The sequence below is a fragment of the Epinephelus fuscoguttatus genome, linkage group LG15, assembly GCF_011397635.1.
Source record: "Epinephelus fuscoguttatus linkage group LG15, E.fuscoguttatus.final_Chr_v1".
In the NCBI taxonomy this organism is placed as follows: domain Eukaryota; kingdom Metazoa; phylum Chordata; class Actinopteri; order Perciformes; family Serranidae; genus Epinephelus; species Epinephelus fuscoguttatus.
This window is the reverse complement of record NC_064766.1, coordinates 8,614,126-8,635,890: the sequence shown is the minus strand read 5'-3', so window position 1 is coordinate 8,635,890 and position 21,765 is coordinate 8,614,126. Positions and strand designations below refer to the sequence as shown.

General features: G+C 40.5%; 1 protein-coding gene across 10 annotated transcripts in view; it reads left to right on the top strand.

Moving 5' to 3' along the window:
• The window catches only part of ctnnd2b (catenin (cadherin-associated protein), delta 2b), a 208,216-nt gene that overhangs the window by 51,155 nt on the left and 135,296 nt on the right, over nucleotides 1-21,765 (top strand). For 8 of the 10 annotated variants that reach the window (XM_049598396.1, XM_049598395.1, XM_049598387.1 and 5 more), the window contains exon 3: nucleotides 13,513-13,625. In XM_049598396.1, coding sequence (XP_049454353.1) covers nucleotides 13,513-13,625 — 113 coding nt within the window. Of the gene's footprint in view, nucleotides 1-8,656; nucleotides 8,942-9,191; nucleotides 9,339-13,512; nucleotides 13,626-21,765 lie in introns of those variants that run through there. The other 2 variants (XM_049598393.1, XM_049598394.1) reach the window with 2 other exon arrangements.

Below are 21,765 nucleotides of genomic sequence, written 5' to 3'. Positions count from 1 at the left end.
TATGATTAAGGCAACACTCACAGATTTCAGTCTCTAGTTCTTATAACAAGGTCTCAAGATGACTCACATCAAACAAATTAACCATCACCAAAAACACACTTTACATGTTTAAACAGCGCAGCTTGATTTGGATTTGATCATGGTATTTGGCAACCAATCACAAACTGAAACAGTTTATTAGACAGTCAATCATATACGTGGATCATGACAGTGCAGAACGCCGCGGCAACAGAGCAGAGGGCATGTAAGTTAGGAGCTTACTGTAGGAGCCCAGAACAACAATGCAAAGTTTCTGCAGAGCTAAATCAGCAGCCTGACTCTTGGTCCTCTCTCTTATCTCTGAAGTCTGTCAAAAGTAAAAGCTTATCTCTTATACATTTACAAAATTGCATATTAATAGTCATCTGTGATCAAAGTGTAGCTTCTGTGGGAGACTCATTTCTTTGACGTTTTTGAAAAAGATGTGTGCAAATAAGGTTCCAGCATGAATAATTTGATGTGAACCTTTTTTGTGGATCCTTCAAAGTAGCATATTGTATTGGGTTTGAGCATGTCATATTCTGCAAATGTCATCACTGTACAGTATTATTTTAGTTTGAGAACAGTTACTGCTATGGATAGACTTTAAAATACTTTTTACCAGTGTTGGGCACACATTGTCAAATCATCAGATTTTTAAAGACTTGCAGTCATGTGAATACTTTTTTCAATATTGCTCTATTACTTTGACAAATCAGGGGTTGTCCTGTTCGTCATCTCACTGGAAGTTTGATTGAGGACTGAAACCAGTTTGGCCTCTCTTTGTTGGATGCGTTTGTTCGGAGCAGGAACTGGAGTTTAGTCCCGCACTGGTCCATTTTTGGAATGGAAAACAGTTTTTGTTTTTCCCATCTTAGTTGGCATTAACTGGCGACATATTTTATCCATCTGTTCTCAGTCCCAACTCGTTAAATACCACCGCTTTGTCAATAATGTGTCGTCAGATACTGATGTACAGAGACTTTCGCGGCAGTGTGATAAGCACCGTTTGGCGGCTATTTCTGACGCCACCAGCCATAACCAGACTTGTCAAATACTGCTGCTTTTTCAGTGGATGTCAGCATCAGACACCAATGCGCTGAGAGACATTCTTTGTTGTGGTATGATGCACACCGACCGACGGCAATTTCTGAAGCTGCTGGCAACTATTGTAGTTTGTATAAGGTGGGGTCAAGTTTCACCCTGGAGCCCGCTGTTCATATCCCGTGTGAAATCAAAAGTCAGTGAGATAAGAGCATGTTGTTTTGAGATATATTTTCGCTTTGTCACTTTTGAGATATCCAAACCACTTCCATTGTCATGTTACCTATTTTGTCAACTATTTCCTCAGCTTTAGAGGAGTTGAGTTTACTTTCACTGTACTTTTTGCGCCCTTCACCGTTTTTTATTTCTTCTCTTATTTCTAGAGCTTTTTAGCTCAAACTATGCTTTGCAGTAGGAAATGGGTGTGTACTTTGATGTGCAAGCCAAAAGCTGCAGACTGATTGGCTGTTGTCACATTTATTTCTGCTAGGCTGTTAGATTTATTCGTAGCAAGTAAGAATATCCAAAGCTTATCATCATTATCAACATACATTCTGTTTTGAGACTGTTTTATAGTCCAGCCCTAGTAACAAGTAATGAAACTAATTAATTTTGCTGCTGAGTCATTTGTCATGTTATTACTTTGATTAATGAGTATGTAATTGATAACATTACTCTATTCAGGTTTGGCTTGTTTAACACAGGACTCCAAATCATGGGAGTGTTCAGCACACCTATTTTACGATCTGGTCAAGAGAGTTCTTGCTGATGTCATCAGCTCAGCCACACGGCTGTGGCTCAGAGGTAGAGCGGGTTATCCATCAATAAAAAGATGAGCGGTTCGATCCCCGCCTCCTCCAGTCTGCATGTCGAAGTATCCTTGAGCAAGATACTGAATCCCAAATTGCTCCAGACCTTGTATGGTAGCCTCTGCCACCAGTGTATGAAAGTGTGTGTGAATGGGTGAATGTGACTCGTAGCGTAAAAAGCGCTTTGTGTGATCAGATGACTATAAAGCTGCTATACAAATGCAGGTCAATCCATTTACACACTTTTAAGTGCAGTGACCAAGGGATACACTTGTTATTGTTATGCCTAATGTATTTTATGTGCACAGTTTCACATGACAGTGAATTTGTTTCAGTTTCTATATGTTTATTATTTTTTTAATCAAAGTTTTGCATGGACATTTAAGGAGCTGGAAATGCAGCAAATTCTCCCATTTGAAAAACTGAAACAAATATTTGCCACTTTAGCCCACAAAATGATTCACATGATGAATCCATGATCAAAATAGTCGTCTGTTCATTGTCTGTCAGTTGACGATAAATTCTTTCAGCTCTACACACATTGATTCTTGTTTACCCCCAAGACCAATCAAGTAAGTTCGCAAAGCATCCACAATAAAACAAGTGGAGCAAGAACCTCTGGTCACTTGGACCGTGCTGTACTTGATAAGAGCTGGACTTATGAATCGGAACACATGGGCCATGTCTCATAATTTTTAGAAGTCCACAAGTACAGAGAGTTACAGTGGTTCAGCTCCTGTACATGTCCTATGCTTATATTTGTTCTTGATTGCAGTCAGTGAGACTGAGGACAGTAAGCTTTTATTGGGCTGCTCATTTTCCCTCTTTTCCAAAAAGCACCTACAGATATCAATGTGGTTTTTGGGGAGTAGAACGTCAATTGGCGATCCTCCCAGCAACAGGCAATAAACTGAGACAAAAATAACAAGGCCACAAGGTGTTTCAATGTGATTAAAGCAACAATGTCAAGAAAACTCCAGAGAACGCTTACCCTTTAGATGTTTACTTCATGTGTCACGGCCCTGAGCGTTAAACATCCTCGAGGTTTTCATTCTCCCTGCAGTTTGAATAAACAATTTTACCTTGATGCTGGGTGAACAGGATTTTTTTTTTTAATTTTGCGGCACAATAAGCTCAACAAAAACACTGAATATTTTACAGTTGCTCATAAATCATGTCTCTAACCCTGTGCTTAAGACCAGTTTCAGTGCTGTAGCACAGGGGGGGTGGAAACACAGACCGTAGTGAGGAGAGGAATTAAACCTCGGATCTACAGCCGCAGTTATCGGGAAACAAGACAAATCTGTCTGGTTTGGGATGAACATTTAAGTAGTTTTGGTATCTGGAGAGCGTTAAATCTCCTTGAATCTGTCTTCCCCCGTGCTGCTTTTCAGTCGGCTGAAGTTTTCCTCTCCTTTATCTCGTTTCACTTCTCTCTCCCTGCTCCCCTGGTGTCTATCGTTCTATCACACCCCACCTTCTCGTGTTGACTTGTTTCCCTCTGCCTCCGGGACAACTTTGTTACCAACTGGATGTACCTAGTAATTTTCCGGCCTGAAACAATAGCTCTAGACAGCAGTGGTCTTAGCTATACAGCCACCGTGACATTTTCTCATCGAACAGGGCCTCCTCTGAAACAACTAAATGCCAGGCGGACACCACGGGGCACAATTAGACCGCTTTACACTGGAGAGAGAGGGGGAGACAGTTACAGCTAGAACACACACACACACACACACACACATACTGCAACTTTGCTCCCCATGCAGCCCACCACTGTCCTACAGTCATTTATTTTACTTTACTAATTGCTTTAATGGGGTTTTCAGGGGCCAGCCTGTTCCTGTAAGCTAGTGGCTGCACACTAACTCTCTATCTGTCTTCTCCTCTGTCTCCATTAATGGGCTCAGATTGGAGCTGAATCTTTGGTAATGCAATCAGTTGACAAGCACTTGATTGTAGAACCTGCTCATTAAGATGTAGTTAATTGTTGTCCTTTTCCTTTAATTGCTTATCGAGCTATGATTACTCACACACACACACACACACACACTCATGCACAGCAATCTGTTATTGACCAGCGAGTGTGTCTTTCTACCAGTATGATGGACGTGCTGACGTTGAGCAGTACTCATTTCTTTTGTAATTTTAATAAACTACTTTCTTAGCATTCAAGTCATTTCCAACAGTTGCGCTGCTTGTCAATTTTTGACAGGCAGCGCAACATCATATTTTTTTAATCTTAAGTGTATTACTAATATATGCTTTTCACTGAAATCATGATGTGATGTGATATTTTAAAGGAAAAAGTCAGAAATTCTTAACTACCTAGCTCTGAGTTTTGCTTGTGCTCTCTGGAAGTATAGCTGAACTTAACAATGTTAACACCTCAAGTATTTAGAAATGTAGAGATTTCAAGGTGCACAAATTTGGGACTTAAATTTTAGGGAATATTTTAAAAGTCATACAGTAAAAATGCATGATTTTGCCTTACGTTGTCAAAATTGCCCTTAATTTAAATCAAATCAAGAAGTGATTTTCCCTCACAAGGTAGTTGGATTTATTTATTTGTAAATGACACATGAAAATATATTTTATACTTCCTTATTATGATCAAGTCAATGTTAGTTCCATATATATGTTTTGTTATATATATTTGTTTGTGATGTTTGTGTTAACATCTGATTTTGGGAATGCGGACATAGTCACATGCGTATCCTGGGCCACTTCAATGCATTTACCATAAAGTTCAGATTACTGGGCACTACTTTAACAGCGGCTGATATGACCTCGGAGATGCAGGTGATGGCTAGCTTGATGCAGAAACGTCAGCTGCTGCCCTTTTGGCCACCCTGAAGAATAGGAGGACAGGATTTGATCCAGCTTGGCTGACAGAGATAAAGACTGTGGTCAAGCTACCTGTCACTCACATCTGTGTGGTCAAACCAGCCGCTGCTAAAGTTGGAGACAGACACGGGCAGAGCAGAGCAAAGGGTGTGTAGAGCAGATGTAACCCTTGTGAAAAAAAAACACACTCACACCACTCCCTTCTGGTGTTTCACATGATTTACAGTGAAGATTTAAAATCAACAACAACACCAACAACAACAAAAGACTGAGTATATTTGCAAGTTGCACTGGTGCTCCCTTTAAAATTTATTGCCATTGCCTCCAAAAATGGTCAGAAAATGTGACTAAATGATGACAGTCTGGACCCTTGGATAAAATATAATTTCAAAGGAAACTCGATTTTATACAAAAAATACTCAGTCATTTGTATAATGACTTCTCCTGCTCCAGAGGGGTGTTGTTAAGTCTGACAGAATAACCCATGGTGATGTCATCAGGTTTATCTCTGCCTGGACTTCAAATTTGTAACAGAAAGGTGCCATTACAATCTGGGGGCTATTTGGAGCTTGTTCAAATCTATCTTTTGTGAGTGGCACAATTTATCTGATGTCCACCATTTAATTGCTGTAATACTCCTTTAAACGGCATTACCACACACTGATGAGGTAATGCTATTACATCATTGTGATGGACTACACAGCAGGATATTTCCAAAGTCCTATAATTGATTTCATTGCTACATGGAAAGAATGGAGATCAATGGCTGCTTCAAACTGTGGGGGGCAAATAAATTAAAAATCCATACCAAATTACATACCATGCATTTGAAAATAGCGAAGTTGTGAGGCATGCATGATTGTAAACACTTTAATCGTTTAACCTGTCCTGTTTCTAATGTCATATATATGTCATATCATCACTCTACATATAAACTGAGAGTATTATAAGTTCAATTACAATGAAACACAGCTTTTATATGTTTTTATCATGTCCAGCAGAGGCTTAGATGCAGTTACTGGTAAGAGTCATGATCTGTTTAGAGACCAATTACAAGGAAAACAAACATGTATATTTAGATTTAAAAAATGTCAGTAAGCTTTACGTAATTTGGTTTTTTAATCTGGTGGAAGGATTTTTCAAAGTTAAAACAACAAAGATATGATGGTTTAAAGAGTTGTTTGCAGTGCCCGCCCTATTGGCTCCAACAGAACTGACACCACCACACTGTCACTGTTGTCATGATCATTCCTTCTTTTATACTGTCCTTAATTTTTAGTCCCTAGTATGGGTTAAAGTCCTAAAATACTGGATCCTTACACACAGTGCAACTAATATCATTTTCTGATCAGTAAACATCCACATTTTTCAAACTTTTCCATGCCTCCAGTTTATTACAAAGGCTTTCTGTTATGGATTTATAAATTTTGGGCCTAAACTGAGATGATGATGAAATTATCAGGGTTATTCTCTCAGATCTGATGAAGCCTCCCCCATATCAGCTTTCTACAATCCAAATGGTCTTAGTCTAACATACTTTATAGTACACACACACACACACACACACACACACGGGAATGTGCATGCTCAGAGCTGCTGTGTATTTACATCCTGTGCTTTTAAGCTCGCAGACTAAAACGTTGAGTTGATCAAGCTGATCTGTCTAGTTTAAGCCAAACACTCAGTTGATGGCCCATTTATCTCTGTGATTAAACCTGCGTTCAGTCAGTCTGCAGCCAAACAGCTGTGTAAACTCAACCAATCCAAATTTGAATAAAGAAATGACTGGAGGCTGGAGCTTTGCATGTGCAGCATGTATTTGCCAGGCTGTCGTTATTGGTTTAGTTGGACTGTGGGATCAAGGGAGTGGGAAGTGGACACGTCAGATTAAAGAAAGCAAACACAAAGAAAAGATTTCAAACAGGCTGGGGACATTTTTCCACTGGACTTCTTGGTGCTTTAGGAAGTGACTGTGGCACCTGTTGGGAAGCCATGGGTTCAAATATGGAGTCAGATTGCATCTGGGTAAGAGACGGCTCTGCATGCTTGTTTTTTATGTGAAGCTTCTCTCATGGTTGTTTGTTTAATGATTCACTTGCTCCTGTGTAGATGTTAATTTGAATATTAAAAACAAGTAAGCATAGTTCTCAGTGCCATCTTGGGGGCTAGTTGGAACCTTTCATAGTTCTCTTGGTTGGTGAACCCCTGTAGCTGTTGAGCTAACTGGTAACATGTTAGCGAGCCAGGGACTTGCCAGCACTAGCCAGCCACCATAGTGCACCACGTTAGCTGACTGGGGAAGTGATAGTTTGCAACTGAGATTCTTCCTTCATCAGCTGGACAAAAACACAGTTTAGATTTTTGGCAGAGGAATGTTATAACAGGTTGATGGTGAAAGAGCTAATATGATGATTTTGTCTCTTTTAGCCTCTGTGGCTCTCCATTCCCTCTGCTGTTAAGACGGCTTGATTTTGGTCAGTGGGTCAACTTTTTGTGTCAAAGTTCACAAAAGTTGAATTTTGACACAACTGTTTTCCATAATCTTCCACAATCAGTGTCTCCTCCACACATACTTCTTTGCTATCCGCTGAGGCTGTGTCTTCGCCTGTCAAAGTTCACCAAAATTGAACTTGCACCGAGCTTTGAAGCCAATTGTTGTAGGGTCCAAACAGTGGTATAAAAACTGCAGAGTCCATCATGTAACGCCATAGGGCACAAAAAGACCTTTTACCACATGATACCACAGACATACATGTAAAATGGATGTCTGTAAATCAATACAAATTGATTTACCCCGCAAAATGACTCACTTTACCATCAGAACTCGATCCATTCGGTCCAGTTACATTTGGAAAGTCTAGAAGAGCTGCACAATTAAATTATTTTATCTCCATCCAAATTAGCGCTAAACTGGAAGTAGCCAGCATGGCCGGTGGAAGTCTCTAGTATTCCTACTGTATGTGCCCAATAATGCGGAAGCAGTGCCTATATCATCCAGGTCATTTTATACACTGCAGCTGAACTTTTTGGCTTCATGTGCCACTGAGCATCTTCCATAGGAATAACCAGGGTCCTGCTCCAAAGCTGTAAGCCAGTTCTTTCCATACATCAATGGTGAAACTCCACATGATGTGAAGATGCAAATTTGCTTTGTCACTAAAAGGGAATGTTTTATTTGGCCAAGCTGGAAGAGAATGGGAAGCGAATATCTGCCTACGTTAAGTTCGCTTAGGTGTGACTGTACCCTAAACACATACATGGTGTAATTTGTTTCTTACTAAAGTAGAACAGATGAAAATGGATGGATGGATGGATGGATACTCTCACATTCTCAGTCTGTGCAAATAAAAGCAGCCAATAGTCCCAAAAAAAGTCTTGACAGGAGATCAGGCATTTATCTCTGAAGTTAGTCCAGCTAATGTGTTTTATTTCGTCCTTATACACTCCCTACATCAACCTGCTGAATTCCACCATGGCAGATCATAGTGTGTGTGAAGGCATGAGGATATAGCCTGAGTGTGTGTGGGCATGTGTGTGTTTGTGTGTAGGTATGAGTCCACTGTTTTGAGTGTGCGTGCCTCCCTCCATCTCGCCTCCCATCCATCTTCTGTCTCTCCTGGCTCCCCCCTTGTCTTAATATCCTCCCTTTGCTTTTCAGTGATGGTGGCTGGAGGGGGGGAAGAGGCGGGAGGAGAGGGAGGAGTGCAGATGGTCTGGTCAGAGAGAGAGAGAGAGAGAGAGAGGGAGAGAGGTAGAGTGAGAGAGGCAGAGAGTGAGTGGCGAGCGGCGGGCTTTTTTGGCAGGGTCGGCCGGTGGGAGGGCCCATTGTGATGCAACGTTGCATAAATAATGCCACAGGGCTTCTAAATGCTCCGTTGCCATGGGGACCTTTGTGCCTCAGTGAACAGCGTATGTGTGTGTGTGAGTGTGTGTGTTTCATGGCCCCTGAGGAAGAAGAGATAAAGAGACATAGACATAGAGAGAGAGAGAGAGAGAGAGAGAGGGGCTGAGTTGCAGTCAGCTCAAGTGACACTAGAGTCTCCCTCTCTGTCTTTCTCTCTGTCTCTCTCTCTCTATCACTTGCTGTGTTTGACCCAGGACAGATGAGTGTGTGTGGAGGAGGGAGAGGGACTGTTGTTGTTGCTTTTTGACCAGAGGGGAGCAAAGAAAAGCGGGATACTTTGTGATTTGATGTCTCTCTGTGAAGTATGGTCCATGTGAAGGTATGTGTTCTCACAACTTCCATTCCTTTCCTTCTCTTTTTATTCTTTTTTGGCGGCTTTTTGGCTCCTGATTTTTCAGAACAAATTCCATCATGGTGTCTGCCTGTTCCTCTGCAGTAACAGGTGTCTGCCTGACAGCCCTGAATTGGAGGGAGAAGAGATCGGAGGGGCAGGAGGTGGAGGGGGGGTGGAGGAGGGCGCAATCGCTTTTGTTTGGATGTTTTCAAGAAGCCTTACAACTGAATTCTCACGGCTCGCCATCCAGCTAGTTAGTCAGCTCGCTTAGCCACTCAGCCTCTATGCTCTCAGCTGTAGCAGCGCCAAACAAGCAAACAAACAAAGGAAAACACAAGCGTTTCATCTTTGCCTTCATCTGCTGTGGAGATGTTGCCTCGAAGTAGGTTGTTTTTCCCCATCTTTTTTTTTCGCAGCTGATGAGGGTGTTTAGATTGATTTGACTGCAAAAAGTGAGATCACACAGGGAAAAGCCTGCAGGTTTTTTTTTTGTTGTTTTTTTTTTGCATGCAGAGTTGTTTGAGTGCAGTTTCTGAACTCTGTGTGACAGAATTTCTTGCAGCTTTCTAGTAGCTTTGTAGCGAGTGGCTGGTTTGTGTTTGCATCAATGGATTACCTGCAGCTTTTATCTTCAAATGAGCCTTTAAGGGATGAGATCATAGATTCTGAAATCATCCATGTGTTTCTTGCACGTGATTAGCTTCGTGCTAAAACTTTGACACCGTGATGATTGATCTGAGGCCACTAAGCGCTAGAAAGGGGTTATTTTCATCCATTTCAAAAATGATTTATTATCAGCTCAGGGAATACGGCCAACTCAGCACAGACGATGTAGCCAGGTGATTTATTTAAATTTATTTTGTCACTATTTCTGTTGAGCAGCTCTGTTTTCATCTGCAGTACAGTGTAAACACATGTATGTATCATCATGTTGAAGTTAGGAAGAGATCGCATGTTGCTCTCGCAGTATTCACACTTGAGAGGTTTCACAGCCGTGTGTGTGTGTGTGTGTGTGTGTATGCCGTTTAGCAGTTGCACAAAGCACTTATCTGTGTCATGAAGTCAGTGGGAAATTTCCTATAACCCTGACACTGTTAGTGGGTCTCTATATTCATTCAGTGTCACAGCAACAAGTCGTGTGTTCTCCAATCAGTTTCAAAGCTGCAGAATCCATGCAAATGCATTTACGTCTGTGCATGCTTCTGTGCATGCGTGCATGTTAGCCAATAGTATAGCGGACATGTTTTGTATGCACGCGCATGTGCCTGCATGTATGTCCAGTTACCATTAATAACAAGGAGACGGTGCATAATTACAGTGAAATTCGCAATTTGATTTGTTAACTTATTACATTAATGATTCATTTTAATCAAATTGCATCATTATGGTGGGAAGCCTGAAGGTGCCTCAGGCATCATCAGCGTTTAAGCTCCCACGGACCAGCACTCTGCTCTCCGTCAGTATTCTTAAACTGAAAATACACACCGTGTAATCACTATAAATAAAATTAATGTTCTCTCCTACTGGGAAATGTATTTTATTTTCAGGGCATTTCAAATGTTAAAACTATTATAAAGCTGAGTTGTTTCGTGTCTGTGCAGAAAGAGCACTCCAATTTTGTATTCACTTGTAATGACATGTAATTGCTTTATGAATGTATGGAGCTTAATTTGGTTGGAAACTACACAAGGGCTCTGTGTTAGATATGCAACAGGCTTATTTGTCATGCACACAGTTTAATGTTTTTTCAAGGTGTCAGATTACAGAAAACATGAAACAGATTAGTAAAAAGGGATTACATATGCATTCACTGTCTATGTGCTTGTGTCACTTCAAAGGCCCTCACACATAGAATTATTGTGGTGTGCAGTTCCACTTCAGACTTTAGAAACTGACCATCAAACCAAATGGATATATGAAAATCCATCAGATTTAAAGTCTAAATTTTATAGCTTTTCGATGAGCTCAGATCTCTTTCAGAATCGCTCCTTTGTAGCCAAATGCCGACCGGGAAACATTGATCCATTATGACTCCCATTCTGACATGATTTATTATAATCCCATCGTTTTTACTATCTGGAACCCCACCAGAAAACTGCCAGATATCAATTTAAGATCTAAATCATAATTCCACTACCAGTGCTCCAGTGTATAGGCACCATGTGCTCTTCACTTGATGAAACAATCTACAATCCAAATGCATTAATTTGTATGTGGGAGTTTTTTTGTTTTGTTTTTACAAATTAGTAAAATCAGTTATGTTTAATCAGCTGTAATGATCACAGCAGCAGACACGAATACTATAATTAGCAGTTGGTTTGTTTGCATATCTGTTAATTGGTGGTTATTCATCGCCCATTGAAGAGCATAAATTAGGCATAAAAACAATGGGTCTCATGGAAGAACCACTCATAGGAAGAGATTTGCTCCTAAATAGCACATGCAAATGATTTAAAAGATCTTGTTGCAATTGCCAATGTTCTGATATTTATTTTTTTATTTACAGACAGTCTGCCTTTCTGCACTTATTTTACTGAGAAATTATAATCACCAAACCCCAAAACTCTTCACTACATAAACAAGATGTGCATCATAGCTTATCAATTTACCTGTGCCTTTACAACATGTCTTTACTTTTTGTTTGTTTTTGTTTTTGGCAGGAGTGTTTTTGGCAGGAGTGTTTTTGGTGTGGCAACTTTTGCAGCCAGTGTCCAAAATTAAGTTTTTGACTCACTGGCCAAGGGGACTGTCAGATGAAAAAATCCAACAGCCAAGCATATTTTTTTCCCAGCCAAAATAATAAATTGCCTTTTTATTTTGCATATACATTTGTTTTAGTGCATTTTATTGGGATACTATGGTATTGTGTTGAATACAAACTTAAAGAGGAGGCCAGAGCAGAATTTAAAGCAAAATTATTTTGACTTACTGATGAACTGTGAAACAAATCAAACCTGAATACAACTCATGCCTTGAAGTATTCAGTGTTAAATGTACATTAGGATCAAACATTTGAGGGTTTGCTTCATCATTTGAATCAACTCAAACCTCCTCATCAGACTCCTCACTCTCTACTGCTGTCACCTTCTTCCTCCAGCACCTGACAGAATCCTGACCAGTAACAAATGATTGTTTAGTGGAGTAGCTGATGTCCTGTACAGTAAACAGCAGGGGCGTCGTAGTGGGGGAAACATGGGACTGATTACCCAGCAGCCCAGTGGGAAGAGGACCCTTGAAAAGCTTGAAATAAAAAGTTGGGTTTTGTTTGCAGTTTTTGATTTCTCATTAATTAGTGCCATAACTAACTAACTAACAAATGGCTGAATAAATCGATCGAAAGACTGAACCTGTTTAAAAAAAAACGGTGAAAGTTCTCTGAGGCTCTTGAATGACTGACTGCTTAGGGGTTCCAAAAGAAAAGGGAGGGAAAGCAAACCGACTTTGTAGAAAAAAATCAAAAGGTGCATGACAGTGTGGTGGAAAAGAGAAAGGGCATGATCCTACATGGACAGCTTATGCATTGGGTGCAGAATTTTGTACTACACCCCTGTTGTTGGGTGGTGGGTGTTAGTTTACAACTCAGTATACATTAGGAAAATCGTCATGCTTCGACAGCTGCTTCAGGGTCTTCCTTCAGATCGCTGTCCAGGTGCTCGCCCTCTCTTATAACACCTGATAGTGTAACATTGCACTTTTGTGAATGAAATCTGCCTGGAGCAAAACAGCCTTTAAATATAGCACTTCACTAATGACCAAATCTCTCGGACGCACATCTCCTCATGAATTAATCAAGTTGAAATGAGAAATTTAGTTTGTACAGTTCAGAGAGTTTGGTGACTCAGACTTGGAACGATTGTCCGAGTGAGACTCACAGGGGAATAAGTAAGAGAGATTTAGGGTAAGAAAAAAAAATTCCACCTAAGTGCATTTCCATTCATCAGTTTTATGTGTATGTAGATATATATAGAATCGGATTTAGGCCAAACATTTTAAAGAAAGGAGTGTATTAAAATCCAGCAGTATGGGGATGATGTTTCTTTAGGGGGCGCTACACTACAGCTATAGATTCTTCAACTGTGGCGATGTGATTGACAGCCTCCCATATCTCATCTCTTCATATCAGCCACCACATGGTAACAGCAGGATGCAGATCCATACACTTAGAGTGTAGAGTTAGAGAGTTAGAGGCAGGCATTAGACTTAAGCTTACATGTGAATCTAAATAACAAAAATCCTCATCCTAAAACTTCTGTTTTATGAGTCTCCTCCTCACAGAATAACAAATGTCACATTTGTGATGGCTTTAGTTTGGTGTCACAGTTTTGCGACATATCAAACTCTTCTCCGTGAATATCTGGCAGCGTGAAACTGGCAGACACAGTGAGATCTGGCCTGTTTTCCCACCACAGACTGCAGAGTCCATTTCGCAACAATTAAAAATGTGTCAGAGACATCGGGGCCAAAATAATGTTCAGGATGACTGTAAATGTGGCAGTAAATAAACAGACAGAATGCGCTGACACATTCTCTCTCTCTCTCTCCCCTCCCCTCTCCAGGAGTTGCAGTTTGAACGTCTGACCAGGGAGCTGGAAGCCGAACGACAGATCGTTGCCAGTCAGCTGGAGAGATGCAAGCTTGGCTCTGAGACTGGAAGCATGACTAGCATCAGGTGTGCGTGTGTGTGTGTGTGTGTGCGTGTGTTGTGTGTGTTTGTCTCACACCTGTCAGATCCTCTTCTGTACACTCTACCTGTGTGTTTCAGCTGTGCTCTTGCAGGTGACTGGCTTTACAGCTGGTCACATTAGAGGTACACTCCTTGATTTGTGTCCAAAATTCATCCTTGTGATTCAAACCACAGTTCAAAAGCTCTGCTGGTTTGCTTTGTAGGCCACAGAAAGAATCTTCCTGCATTCCTCTGGTGCACCAGATCTTATTCCTTCTCTTGTACTCACATCTTCTACAGTAGTTACTTGACAGAGCTGCAACATGTATAATAACAGGTAGCTACTCAAAGATGCTTTTTAAAACCTAAAGCTGTGGGAGAACCTCAGGGCCCTCAAGTAAAATAAAATGATAGAAGGACTAGTATTTTCATTATACATTTCATCACAGTTCATTCAGACAGAGCTATCTCACTAGTTAGATTACCTGAGTGTTCAATTTAAGGCAGCATTCATTGATTTTTTTTTGGCTACCTGTGTACAATCTGTTAGCACAATGTTGACATATTATCATCTTATCAAGTTGGCAACATGTTAAAAAGCTCACTATTCTTTTAGCTCTGTTTTAGTTCACCAACTCCTAAAGGCTGAGACACACCAAAATGACATCAAAGAACTTGTGGCAACTTAAGCCGAATGTTGCGTTGCCTCATGTCTTGACCAAAACACTGCACCTGAACACCTGATTTCATTCACCTATGGGTTCTGCTGTCTCTGACACCGATTCAACATGCTGAATTGGCCCAAAAAAGCCTAGAACAAACAGATTCACCACCAAAACTATGGTGACAAACACTCCCCAATGGCCTGACACTGACTAATGGCCAACCATTGGCTTGGTGTGTTGGGGCTTGAAGGCAAATACCTGAATCTTAAGCTGCTAAATGTTCCACCAGCTATTTTCTAACTGTGTCTGTGTGCTGTTTTGTATTGGATAGGTTGTGTGCAGTAGGTTTATCAGAGCTTTATTTATGAAAACAACTGCCTACGTCTTGAAACAAGACTGACAGACCAATCAGAGTGAACCAAACAGTAAAGTTGCAGTTGTCCTTAAACCAAAACAATGAGCTTAAAGATGCTAAAATGCTCCGTAGAGCTGAGGGGACCCTAAGACCTGGGTTGTAGTTCTTTGTGGGTTTGTAAATAAGAGCGACCCCTCTCATATTACCCATCGTTATTTGAGCCACTGGTATTTTAAGATATTCATTAGTGTAGCTTAAAAATATTCTTAGATAAGCTACTAACTAGCTAGTTAATTAGGCTTGTGACCATGCAACACTGTAGATGATCAATAGGTAATGAAAAAATAAATCATTGCTTTACATTTTTTTTTATATTTTGGAGCTTCTTACTGGAGCTTTCTACCCACTAATTCGGCCACTGGGATTAAATGTTTTACAATTCATACAAACATTTTTTTACCTATCAAGTTTTTTATCCAGCAGCATTCCAGTAATTATGTTCATTTTAGCCGACCTCATTTTAAGAACACATATTAGCCATTATCAGCTCTCATTATTTTTATTCCACTTCTTGCTTTTTAAAATAAACATGCAGAGTAACAACAGGGAGGTGAAGGGGACACGAAGCAATTATTTGTAATTACTTTTTAAAATATGCTGCTCAGTCCACAGTCATCTTCAGAAAACAGTACAAGAAAAACTCAAAGATGACAGCTTGAGGCCTCTTATAACCCTGATTGTATGTGTAATGTGTGCTGCTGGAAAGGAGTTAGATCTGTCAAAATCTCACTGGCAGAGTTAAGTTTATTGACGGGATCAAGTTGCAATCCTGAAGCTCTTAACTGCATATTGACTATACGTACTGTAGCACCTTTAAGCTCAGACTCAGAGGCGCATGAGGAATAAAGTGAGATCACTTTGAGGCTGAGGGATTTGAACTTGAAAGCAATCTGATCTCCGACTGACACTTTGATTCTCACAGAGTTCATTGGGATTTAATGATCATGTGACTGAATAATGATCAAATCATTTCTCATATAGATAATGCTTTAATATGGACTTATATACACAGATATATATTCAGTATAAGGGGCTGTATTTATCAGAGTACGGGGGTGGCTAGGGTGTGACAAAGAATAAGATGATTGAGTTGAAATATCAGTATTTTAAACTTAGATCAGATTACATTTCATGATGTTTGCTGGAGATAATGTGTTCATGGACCATCAGAAATGTAAAAATCTGTTTTCAAATTGTTTTTCACAGTTCCTGACGATGATAAATGGTCTGATTTTGGTGATTTTGTTTTTAAAGAAAACATGACTTTCAAACCCATGTGTGGGTTTTGGGGTTCTGAGGGTGTTTCAAATAAAGATAGAATACGACAATTTAAAGTTGAATGTTGGAGCTAAAGTGTCTTGATTAATAATTGCATGTTGCATTGGCCAGAAACAGATATGACCTTGTGCGGTGGAGAGCAAAATTACATTCTTTACTGGCAAAATCGGACCAAACCCGTCAGTATAACACTCCAGGTTGATCAAATTGGCTGCTTTTAGTAGTTTAAATGAATGTTGGCTGTGGTCTAAATGGCACAAAGCAAATCCTCAGCTTTGCAAACATGACACACTATTAATTGTCCATTAAAAACAGCAGTTGCTTCTCACAAAGAAACAAACAATGTGCAGCTGTCTCAGGAGTCCGCTGTTTTGCTCAGGGCCCCCCCTCTTTTTTCTTGTGATGAGAGGAAGTAAACTGTTCACAATGTGAAGAGACTGTCATATTATCTGCTGCTGATTGAGTTTGGACCCGAGCTCTGTGTCTGCTCTGAGCTCAAAGAGCAGATTCTACACATTCCATACCAGTCCCAATGTGAAAACAACACTGCTGACACAATAGTGGTAACGCACTTAGCCTGCCTCTCAGGACAATGTAACACGATTAAAGCCTCTGTCTCTGTTTCTCTGTCCCACTCTCTCTAACACACACACACACACACACACACACACACACACACACACACACAAATAGACGCACACAGTCCATCATCTTTTCCCGTCTTTGATTCCGTTAAGCGAGCGGGGATTCCATCCGTCTCAAACTAATTACTCATCTGCTGGCATTGTAATTCTCGTTTCAATTTGAGGGGCGGACCAACAAAGAGCAGAAAGATGGTCTAAAAACCGATTCATTCACCAGTCTAATTAACTGGTGCATGCATTTAGCTCTTCAACGCTGTCACAGGGCTGTATTGAGAGCCCCCATTTAAAACAGCAGCAACATGGGAGATGGAAGAGGTGTGGAGTCCAAAAACACCCGTCTTCCACTTCATCACACAGCTGCACACAGATGGAATAAAGGCTGCCATCTTGCTAACTCGATTAGATGGGTTTATTATTTAGTGAGGAGCAGAGCGTCTTGTGGATTACACTGTGTTCCATTGCTTTTTATAGGCCGTCCACTTTGTTTGACTTGGAGGTAATTACCAAATGGACAAATGGTTTGCCAAACAAAGCAATATGTTAGAAGTTTGTATTGCCTAAAGCGTGTAGGATTTATTGTTCAATTACTTCTGAAACATTAGCATTGTTGCTGCTCTGAATAGTTTTAGTCTTCACTGCTTGTCCCGGCAAACAGAAGGCGCAACATTTTATTGACAGCTACAAGACACGTACAGGAATTTATCTTGGTAACATTTGTGGTGAGATGTATTGGCACTGCACAGCAATTAAGCTGGGAACTTCCTTCCTTCACCCTGCTTGGTGAAAGGAAAACAAAATTTCAATTGTTGCAGTGCTTTGAGTTTATTCCTTTTGCTTTTTTGTTGTATAATGCACTTTGGCTGTAGAAAGTTATAAAGGTTATTTTTGTATGTTCCTTATATTTCCCCTGTTTTTCTGTAGCTAGGTTAGCATAGTATGAAATAGGGATGGACGGTAATAACTCATTTGACCGATCTGTGGTGGAATTAACATCATATAATACATGCATACTCTTATCATGATGGCTCACCAGCAGATGGTGACATGAAAAACAATACTTCTCAATGTATGTAATATTTATTTCAGCATTTATTCATTTTCAAATTAAGAAAAAGCGTGTTGGCTGATTCTGATAGTTCATGTTAAAGCCAATATTGGCCGATACCGATGATGTACTGATATTATCAGCATGTTGGCAGATTCCAGTATTTCATTTTAAGGCTAATATCAGCCGATCCCGATGATGTGTCGATATTATCGTGCATCCCTAGTACGTAGCATGGCTGAAATGCACTGTACAGTATTTTCTTCATTAGCAAGGTGACACAGATGATAAAAAGATGTGTTTTTTGTTAGCTGTCTGGCTCACCATGTTCAGTATCTGCAGGTAAAGGTCATTTCTCACCCCTAGCAGAAGCTAGTTTATTGGTGTTGTCCAGGTTAGCATTACTGCTGCTAGCTACCATTATTCACTCAACGGTTCGTACGGTATCTTATGAAAATGTAAGACTGGTTACATGGGTTAGGTGTCAGAAAAGAAACATGGTTGGACGTGTTTAAGTTTAATCAAGAAAGACAAACTTGGTGACAACACCTTAAAATAACACACAGTTCCAAAAACCAGTCTCCTGGGGGAGTGTCCTGTGTTGTATGACCCATCCACCAACCTTCCTCCTACACAGACTTTTGGTCTTTCTTTACTCCCCAAAGCGCATTGGTCATGTTATCCTAGCCTTCCCGATTACTTGGGATAAATTTTTGGCTTATGATTACATGGATTATTTACAAAAATGTGGTGCATTACTTTTTGTAGTTGTACAAACAAACAGTGCATGAGAGCAGCCTGTCTCACGTAAATTCAGTGCGTCTGTGTGTCATAGCTAGCTAGCACCGTCAGTTGTGTAACATAAAAAAGTAGATAATAAGTAGTAGGGCAAGTACTTGAAAATACCCAAATACCTATTATTATTACCTATATTCCAGGCACTTTTGCTTCCCAGAGAACAGTATTCACTGAGCATTGGAAACTAAATTTTGAAAAAAAAAAAAAAAAAATTAACACCAAATCCACAAACTAGCTTTATTCCTGAACTGAGATTAGTTTGCTTCTGTATATTATCTGTTTAATCCAAATGGTCAAGAATGATCAACTCAGTCACTTCTCTCTCCAAAGTCCGTTAATCACTACATTAAACAGAACATTAAATTTGTAATTATTGATAGTATAATACTTTATTAATATAGCCTACTATCTGAAACTGCTCTTGAATGAAAACATGTCTTTGTGTTTCTTTAAATAAACTCCTCCACAGGCCGTCAGCCTTCTTCTTGGCTTTCCTAAAGGAGCAGCTCTGGTTTCTGTTTCCAGACAAACCACTGGTTCATAGACCGAGGCACAGTAGATATAATATAACCAGTGTTTTTATGTCCAGGGACAATACAGTGGCTGTGTGGGGTTTTCAGACACCTTGGCTGATGCCTGCAGTAGATTAAAAAAAAGCAGAACAATAGAGGATGGAACTGTGTAACTGTGTTCAGTGTGGCTTGTCCTGATGTAACTTGAGAAGTAAGTTGAGGAAGGAAAATACAGACATCTTGCAACTACTGAAAACACAGGTTTTCTTGTGTTACAAGAAGGGAATCCCCAAAACCAAAACTTATGTTTTTTAGTTAGAAGTCTTTCAGTTGACTTTCTTTCTATTTAAAATTATGATTTGACGGTTCTTTTAAAAAGTAGGCAATAAAATACCTGAAAAGATAAAAATTTGTCCCCAGATAGTCAGACAGAAAGAAAAGTTGAGTAAAGAATGAGTGTTAAGTACAGCTGTGTGACTGTGAGGGGGCCGGCAGTTCGGGAATCTGCTCCCGTTGTGTTGTGCAAGATAAAGACTTTCAGAGGTGCTAATGAGATCTTCAGCTCTGCCTTTGTTTCCAGTTTTAATCAGTCACCACAGGTCACAGTGTCTGCTACGGCATATGCTGCGGCTTTAACACTTCAAAAAGCACAAATCCACTGCAAATGTGTGTGTGTGTGTGTGTGTGTGTGTGTGTGTTGCTTTATCAGTCAAACAGAGACAATGTTTTTGTCTGCTGAAAGAAGAGAAGAGTCGCCTCAAATGTCAAGGTTGCAAGTGATACTTAGGTACTTCTTCTTTGTTTAGACAATACAGGATGTGGAAATGAGCAGAGGAAATGGACATTACTGTGATTATAGTTGTGTTATACATGTAATTTCTCACCCTCAATTATCAACCACACCCTCTCACTCCAGTCTCTTCAGCAGTTAGAATCAATGGTCTTAATGTTGCTTTAGTCAGTATCTTTAATCGTACTGTTCAGAGCAATGTGTGTGTGTGTGTGTGTGTGTGTGATAAGTATACCACATATTTATGTGACATTACCCAAATAAAGTAGATAAAATGCCTAATTTCTGAGCTGTTATGACATTAGCCAATCTTTTAGTCTTGTCAGCTATCACTGAAGTTTCACCTTCCCCCTCTACCCATCCCCAGCTTCTTTTGTCATTCAGTTTCCCTGCTATTCACTTTTGAAGGCTTTTGTCTTATTAGCTCACTCTCTCATCTTTAACTTAAAAAAAATCTGTCTTTTTTATTTGTCTTCTCCATCTGTATCTGACCTCTTCCAAAGTTTTCAACGGTCCTTCTGATCCAAACAGGAGGTCAGGTTCCCAGGGCAGAACAGTTAAGAGACGTTGTAATCAAGTTCACCTTAAACAAGACAAAGTCATGACTAAGACCAGGGTGTATCACGAACGAGACAAGACCCAGACTTTGAGGCGCTGAGGCCAAGTCAAGACCAAGACCAGACCAGTGCGAGTCCCACACAGCATGACACAGGGACAGTAAAATATGGAGCATACAAACCATAAGTACTCGTGAAAATGATCAGAAGAAACCCACAAAAAAACAAATTAAGATTTATTTTTATTCACTTATTTAATTTCCATACTATATGGATGTGTGTCACTCAGGAGCTGAAATCAACTCAACCATGTTTATTAAACACTCTCTTCTCTTGTTTATCCAAGTCAGAGACAAGACTGAGTAAAAATGCAGTCGAGTCCGAGACAAGGCCGAGACCTTTAAAGGTGGTCTTGGGACTAGTGTTGAGATGAGGGCTGGTCTCCAATATTGCAGTTAAGAGTGATTATTTTGAGCCCTGTTGTGGTTTCAGTTGGCTTTGTTTGTTCCAGTCAGGCTAGGTGTCTTGCTTAGAGCAAAGTTTTGGCGCATTTTCAAACTGACCCTGAAGCTTAACGCTGATTCTGATCTTAACCAGCTACATTATGGGTTTACAATCTCTGACACAAAGTAACCCATCTTTGATTTTGACTGAATAAATTTGACAAGGGAGGAAACACCCCAGCTAACAAGAGTAGTATCTCTTTCTCTGTTGGCTCTGTTGGACTGCCTCACTTTGGCTAGTGTTTACCTGCTCCCTGGCTACAGTCGATTTATCTAATCACCCAAGTGGAGCTCCGACAGCAAGCACACACCGAGTAGATACAGATATCTGAGCTGCGGTGGCACCGTGGTGGCCTCTCCACTCTGCTGGCCGAGAAGTAGCCTCCTCCTGGGGTGGGCTATTTGTCTGCCTCTTCTGGCTGTGCACATTTGCAACATTTGTCCGGTAATCGGATGCACAGCTCTGTGCTCGTCTGGCTGCTGAGTGGTGAGCGTGTGTGTGTGCATAACCATTGGCTGTAACCACAGCACCCAGCGAGACCCACTGCCGCTCGTCTGGCGGGAAAATGCGACCCGTCTACCGAGGGGCCATTACCCAGAAGCTGTCGGGGCGCTCAGCTGCCAGTTTAGACTCACAGCACCCTGGCTCTCCCTCTGCTTCTCCTCAGCAAACACCGACTAACGGACATGTTTGCAGAGAGGTGCAGCTTTACTGAGAACTATTACTTGTTGTTATTGAATTGAAAAACTCTTTTCAAAGAAAGGTCCCTAATAGTCCTTTGAAGGACTGTTTTCCCACTGAGGTAATCTGAAGAATGCATTATAGTACTGGGTAGAACATTTCTAGAAGTCAAACAGCCAATATCAGGCCAGTCAGACAAAACATTTTACAATCCAGGTCTTGCAGGTGAGTCAAATATTTTTTGATAGCTAAAAGAA